This window comes from Mesoplodon mirus (assembly GCF_964341445.2).
Source record: "Mesoplodon mirus genome assembly, chromosome: 3".
In the NCBI taxonomy this organism is placed as follows: Eukaryota; Metazoa; Chordata; class Mammalia; order Artiodactyla; family Ziphiidae; genus Mesoplodon; species Mesoplodon mirus.
In genome coordinates this window covers 122499331-122506907 of record NC_138978.1, presented here as the reverse complement: position 1 = coordinate 122506907, position 7577 = coordinate 122499331, and the positions used below count along the sequence as shown (strand labels likewise).

At 41.3% G+C, this 7577-nt stretch overlaps 1 protein-coding gene across 1 annotated transcript; it reads left to right on the top strand.

Moving 5' to 3' along the window:
* Nucleotides 1-6140: 6140 nt before the first annotated feature.
* Nucleotides 6141-7329, top strand: LOC309800856 (mesenteric estrogen-dependent adipogenesis protein-like; the record flags this gene model as incomplete). Its single annotated transcript, XM_082615175.1, is given in 2 exon segments — nucleotides 6141-6455; nucleotides 6459-7329. Coding segments are annotated over 2 exon segments (909 nt in total). The 3' UTR covers nucleotides 7053-7329.
* Between the last annotated feature and the right edge of the window lie 248 nt (nucleotides 7330-7577).

Sequence of the window (7577 nt, the reverse complement as noted above, 5' to 3'; positions counted from 1 at the left end):
ACTTGATTTTCAATGAACTGCCTCTTCAAATAGAAGCTCTTTTATGAGAGGGACAGTCTTTTATGCAACCATTATATCCCAGATTGTGCTATCATTAAGTGTATATGAGACATGTAGGAAATATTGAATTAAATGTTTGGGGTAGTCCAGGGGTTACTTTTCTCTGACTTTGTTATTAGTGAGGCTTCATCAGACTTTCAGAATAGAAATATGTCCAGGTCACCACAGTTAATAGAGGCTTATTGTAAGGATAGATGGGTTGGTAAGAAGGAGATGGTACAGAAGCTAAACCACCAGACCCCACATGTGGCTGGCACATCATTCATTACTTGTTCAAATGCATTCATTTCAAAGTAGGTGTAATGAACCAACAGCAATTCTGCAAGTATTCCATGTGGATGACAACTCCTGCATCTCTCCTTCTCCCCTCGCTACCTACTTTCTGCTTGACTACCCTTCTTCTTACTGATTGGTAAAGGAGAAGAAAGATACAGTTCCTGTGCACAGAATTTACAGCCCAGAAAGAAAGACAAGTAAATTGGCAATTATAGCATCATGTGATAAGTGCTATGATGGGGGAACCTGAGAGTATAATGGGAGCACATAGAAGGAGGATTTAATCCAGTCTAGGGGGTCAAGAAAATCTTCCTGTAGAAAGTAACATCCAAAATGAGAAGTAAATGAAGAGGAGGAATATATCAGCAGGGTGATTGTGATAAGTCTTTGTTACAGGCAAAGGGGAGAGTAAGCATGAAGACCTAAAGAGATCACATAGTGTTTGAGAAAGAGAAAGTAGTTTAGTATGGCTAGAGTATGGACTATAGGATGGTAAGCAGAGGGAGGAGGTACTAGAAAGATAAAGAGATAATGCCTTAAAAATAAGCAAGGTCCAGATTATTAAGACATTTTAATCATGTTAAAAAGTATAAACTTTATCTTGAATGAGGTGGAACTGTGTTGGGTAACTGGAAAGATCTCCAAGATGTGTTAAGAATGATAGATAAGAATACAGTGAAATAAACAAGAATACATATGTTTATGCTCTGTATGTCTAAGTTTTCTGAATCTTTGCACTAGACACTTTAATAGTAGTTTCCTCTGAGAAGGAGGAGAAGCAACTTGGACTTAAATATGTTTATGTTCTTTAGAAATTATTCTATCATGTGCTTTAATTATTTTTACTTAAAACTGTTTAAAAGTGTCTTGCTTTAAAGAGAGATTTGTGTTATTGTTTTCCTCTCTGGAACCAGAACAGGCCAAAAGGAAAAAAAAAAATGTGAGCAGGGGAAATAGACAGTGAGTACCTGAGAAGTAAATAAAGATATTTTACTGATAATAATAATAATAATAATAATAATAATAATAATAATAATAATAAAAAGTGTAAACTTTATCCTAAATGCCCCTGAAGAGAAAATACTGGAGACTTTCAAGGATGAAAATGACATGATCCAATTGATATTTTGGAGATACCTTCCTGTTAACAATTGGAAGAATCAGAGCAAGTCTTGACACAAGAGACTAGTTATTGAGTTTTTTTCCAACAATCCAAGTAAGAGATGATGGGTGTGATGAGAAAGAAATGAACAAAATGGAGGGAGAAATATTTAGGAAGTAGAATGGCTAGGCTTAGGACTTCTTGTATATGAAGTCTGAGAGGTGACTGGCCAGCCTCTTGATGCTGCATTTGCTTCGGCAACCCCCTCCTCCCTGGGCTAGTCAGGGAGAGCTCAGGGCAGTAGAGTCATGCAGCTCAAAACATAGTTCCATTCTGAGCTCTTGCATGGACTACTGAATAGTTTGACTTCTGATTCCTGAGGGTGGGAAGGAAAAAGGAGATTCTGAGGAAAAAATCTGCAGAAGCTTCTCTGCACCAAGAACGAGGGAGGATTTTAATAAGGGCAAGTAAGAGGATCGTTGAGGATAGAAGAGGAAACAGGAAGCCAAAGTAGCTCACTCCCGCCTTTTCCAAAGGTGGTGTGGATGAGAGGGGAGGACATAATGTTCCCAAAGATGCTCTTGTCCACCATAGGCAGGTGTTTCTTTATGGAGAGTCACGTGGTAAATCGAGGCAGTTAACTTCCCCCTCATTCAAGTCTTAAAGTTTAGCAGTTCCCTAGAAGGAAATGAGAGTCACACTGCTTTCTCCAGACCAGGGCATCCTAGCACTTGAGTAAGCAGTCCTTCTCCTGGTGGTTAGTCCCCATTTGGACTGGCCCATGAAAGCTGTTTTTCAGATCCACAGTAATACCTCCATTTTAAATTTATTCATTCTTCTGTGCAAGGAGGTTTCACTCAAAATAAAGCTATGCTATCAGCCTAATTATTGTGTAATTCTGAATGAAGATGACACTCAACACCAGCAGCCAAACTGTAATGCTTATGTCTTGATGGGTTACAGGCCTATATTCTTGTGCTCTTATAAAACTATTTTTGGTGAAACTGAAGAAAGAGAAGGAGAGGGAGGAGAAGACAAGGAGGAGGGAGAAGGGGAGGAGGAGAAGAGGAAGAAAGAATACTGCTATTTAAAACAACAGCTGCCTTCTGAGGGAAAGGGGGATGGATCTTGTTAAAAATAATCTGAGGGACCCTACTAGACTTTTGTGCCACCAGTGTAATAGTCAGCCTCTATGCCAAGCACTGTAATAGGTTTTGGTACAGCCCATGTGGACGGGGAACTGAGTTTTAGAGGAAAGACTAGAGAGGGCTTGTTCTGCATCATAGTATGAAAAGAAGTCAGAGTTCTCTTCAGGGCAGGGGTTGCGGGGGTGGTGTGGATATGGGAGAGAAATAGGTGAGGAAAAGATGGGAAGAAAGATGGGAGGGAAAAAGAACCAACAAGATGGTGAGAAGCCTGTTAATTCACATAGGTGCCACGAACTTCAGCACTCTTCAGAGGACTGTGGCTAATATAAGTTTTAGGACAGGGGTGACCAACATTCATTAGTAGGTGTGCATTTCTGCAGTCTTCTATACCCTGCTGCTCTCCCCATCATCTTGAACTTTTAGTAAAGTCTGATACATACCATATATGAGAAGTTTTAAGCAGAATAAAAGGGGGAATTTCCTGGCAGTCCAGTGGTTAGGACTCTGTGCTTTCACTGCCGAGGGCCCAGGTTCAATCCCTGGTCGGGGAACTAAGATCCTGCAAGCCTCACTGCGTGGCCCAAAACAAAACAAAACAACAACAACAAACAAGCAAGCAAACTAACAAAAACAACATAAAAGGGAATTCTCTTTTCCAGGGGAATCCATGAGTGGGCCAGTATGTTTTAGACATGAAACCATCTATAAACTGAACTATTGTAATGGGAACCAAAGGTAAATATGAGAATATAAACCCCTGAGAATTCAAAGCAATCATGGGGAAGGCATTGGACTTTTCATAAATTATAAAATGGGGGTTGAGAAAACTTTCTTATTTTATTTTATTTTATCTTATTTTATTTATTTATTTATTTATTTTTGCGGTACGTGGGCCTCTCACCATCATGGCCTCTCCCGTCATGGAGCACAGGCTCCGGATGTGCAGGCCCAGTGGCCATGGCTCACAGGCCCAGCTGCTCTGCGGCATGTGGGATCCTCCTGGACCAGGGCACGAACCCGTGTCCCCTGCATTGGCAGGTGGACTCTCAAGCACTGCACCACCAGGGAAGCCCTCTTATTTTATTTTATTTTTTTAATTTATTTTCTTTTTTTGCGATACGCGGGCCTCTCACTCTTGTGGCCTCTCCCGTTGCGGAGCACAGGCTCTGGACGCGCAGGCTCAGTGGGCACGGCTCACAGGACTAATCACTCCGTGGCATGTGGAATCTTCCCGGACTGGGGCACAAACCCGTGTCCCCTGCATCGGCAGGCAGACTCTCAACCACTGCACCACCAGGGAAGCCCATCTTATTTTAGTTAAAAAACATATTTATTTATTTTTACTTATTTTGCTGTGTCAGGTCATAGTTGCGGCATGCGGGATTTCACTGCTGTGCACAGGCTTCTCTCTAGATGTGGCCTGCGGGCTCTCTAGATGTGGTGCACGGGGGTTAGATATCCCCTGCATGTGAGATCTTAGTTCCCGACCAAGGATCAAATCCGTGTACCTCTGAATTGGAAAACAGATTCTTAACCACTGGACCTCCAGGGAAATACCAGAGGAAACTCTTTTAAAACAAGGGTTACCCCAGCTAAAAACTTAGTTATAGTAGCCATAACTGCCTCTAATACGTGTGAGTTGTGGAAAAGTACAAAAGGATGCCCAAATATATTTAAATATATAAAAATTATAAATCAAGTGGAAAAATTGGTAATTAAAATGTTCTAAAATCTTATCTAGACATATATATCTTCATACTATCAAAACTAAAAAAAAATGTATAAAGTTATGGTTTTGATGTGACTGGAAGCTGGCAAAACATCAATGACGACTGAAATTATCTATTGTTGCATATGTCTGGGTGTTCAGTTTAGGGACTAGTTATGTTTGGATAAGAAATGAGATAAATGAAGAATTCATAAAGTATATGTTTATTTTAAGAAATTAATTTTTCTTTCCTTCATTTCAGAAAAAAACACTAATTATGTTCTTTTATCAATATTTTCATATAATATTGTCTTATTGAAAGCAATACCAAGTTAGATCATTTTCCTTGAGTTACTGTGGTTCTTAGGTAGTTTTTATTAATTTCAATTTGTAGAAAATTTGCTTTTCTGAGTCACTACCAACTGGAACTGACAAGAAAATGTTTAAGGCAATATTTAGCTGAAAACGAGCTATAAATTTTACCTATTATGTTTGAGCATAATGAGTCAAATATAATAAATTATTTCTATCACAGAGTATGTTACAAAATATTTAAATTTCACCATATAAATTATTAACACTTTTATCATAATTTTTTGCTAGCTCTTAAAATATCTTGATCCATACAGTATTACTTAAGTTCTTCTTTCAAAAAATTCAATGCTGGAATATTATAAAGAAAACCAAAAATGGCAGTATGTAGTCATCTCTCTTTAACTGAGACTACACCATTATCTCTAATGGTCTTAAAATAGTCTGTGTAGAGATTAATACCAGAATTTTTAATATATGAATATTTTCCTTCAGAGTTATGGAAATGTCTTTATTTCATTTTTATAATTTATTTTATGTTGCTGGAATATCACTTTTGTTGCATATTCACATGTAGTTTCTTCTGACAGAAAAAACAATTTCTTTAAAATTTTGAGAAATACTTCTCTACCCTTTCAGAATATTACTTGTTTGCTCTTGATGGTGTTGTTCATAAGCTTTTGCTAGCATAATTAATACAAGCAACATTTCTTATAAAATAACTATGGATAACACAAGTTGAACTTTATTTTCTGCTGAAGACCATGAATCGCTATTTTTTAATTTAATTTTATTTATTTTTTTTATACAGCAGGTTCTTATTAGTTATCTATTTTATACATATTAGTGTATACATGTCAATCCCAGTCTCCTAATTCATCCCACCACTACTCCCCCACCCACCACTTTCCCCCCTTGGTGTCCATCCGTTTGTTCTCTACATCTGTGTCTCAATTTCTGCCCTGCAAACCAGTTCACCTGTACCATTTTTCTAGGTTCCACATATATGCGTTAATATACGATATTTGTTTTTCTCTTTCTGACTTACTTCACTCTGTATGACAGCCTCTAGATCCATACACATCTGTACAAATGATCCAATTTTGTTCCTTTTTATGACTAATATTCCATTGTATATATATGTACCACATCTTCTTTATCCATTCATCTGTCGATGGGCATTTAGGTTGTTTCCATGACCTGGCTATTGTAAATAGTGCTTCAATGAACATTGGGGTGCATGTCTTTTTGAATTATGGTTTTCTCTGGGTATATGCCAGTAGTGGGATTACTGGACCATATGGTAATTCTATTTTTAGTTTTTTAAGGAACCTCCATACTGTTCTCCACATGACTCACTAGTTAAGGATGCTCTTGGCTTTCTCTGCGCGGTGCCTGCAGAGCTTCGCTCCTCACCGGGCCGGCGGGCAGGCGGCCGGGCAGCACCTGAGCGGCGACCCGGGCGCGAGGCCAACCGAGCCAGGGCGCCCGGCCCCTGTCGGGGTCTATTGACGTCAGGAGCGCGGGCTGGGCCATGGCGGGGCTGGAGAGCGCTTCGGCGGCCAGGCCGAGCCTGACCTCCATCTCGTCGGGGGAGCTGCACAGCTTGTGGACGTGCGACTGCGAGCTGGCCCTGCAGCCCCTTGCCCAGCTGCTGCGCCTGCAGCCCTGCGCCTTCCAGCTGCGCGGGGACCAGCTGGTGGTCCCCGGTCCCGCGGAGCCCGCGGCCACTCGCGGGGGCTTCACCGTCTTCAGCGACGGCCTCGTGCGCCTCGATGGACAGCTCTACCACCTCAGCAGCTACATCAGGATATATGTGGAACTGACCAACTACTGCGATTATAAAGACTAACGGGAAACTATATTGAGCAAACCAATGCTATTCTTTATTAGTGTACAGACCAAAAAGGACTCCTCGAAAGAAAGAACGTATGCGTTTCTTGTGAACACCAGGCACCCCAAGATAAGAAGACAGATAGGGCAGGGGATGGACATGGTCATTTCCTCAGTGATTGGAGAAAGCTACTGGCTTCAGTTTGATTTTCAAGAGGCAGTAAAGAATTTTCTCCCTCCAGGAAACAAGGTGGTTAATGGAGAAGATCTGAGCTTTGCGTATGAATTCAAAGCTGACACGTTATTTGATTTCTTCTATTGGTTTGGGCTCAGCAGTTCCACTGTAAAAGTGAATGGAAAAGTTCTGAATTTGTCAAGTACAAGTCCAGAAAAGAAGAAGACCATTAAATTATTTCTGGAAAAAATGAGTGAACCTTTAATCCGAAGGAACAGTTTCTCTGACCGAAAATTCAGTGTAACTTCCAGAGGTTCACTAGATGAAGTTTTTAACTGCAGTCTGTCACCTAGATCATCTCTGATGGAGCCTCTTTTGGCAGAATTACCATTTCCATGTGTTCTGGAATCTGAAGAGATACCCAACCCATTTATCTGATTGGATTGGACATTTTGCGGCTCCTCCTACACCCCAGGCCTGTGCCAGAACCGAGGGCTGAGGGAATCCAAGAGAGATAGGAGGCGGGTACCTCTGCCCTCTGCTCCTACCGAGACCCCTCCTTTCCATTTTTGTGGGTGATGCCTTGGCAGGGCTGATGCAGCTATCTTCAGGATGGGAGGGCTTTGGCCCCATGGCCTGAGTGGTTCCTCTCCTTTTAACACTTCTCCAAAGAGGCAGAGGGAGTGGCAGAGTCCTGCCACCCTGAATATTTCGCTTATACCCTGGCATCCTGGGAGCTTCCTGGGCAGCCTTTGTGGGAGCCATCTGACCTGGGTTTTGCCCTGTGATGCTTCATAAATCTGGGTTTAGCCCTCTGCTTGTCTGAACCCAAACCCAGCAAGCATGGGGTTAGCAGTGCCATTCTCTTGCAAACCTTGCTGAGCAAAAAGCCCAGGACATCCTTCATCAGAAGGCAACTATGTTTTTCATCCTGCCCATAGGATGAAACCTTAGGAGAAACAT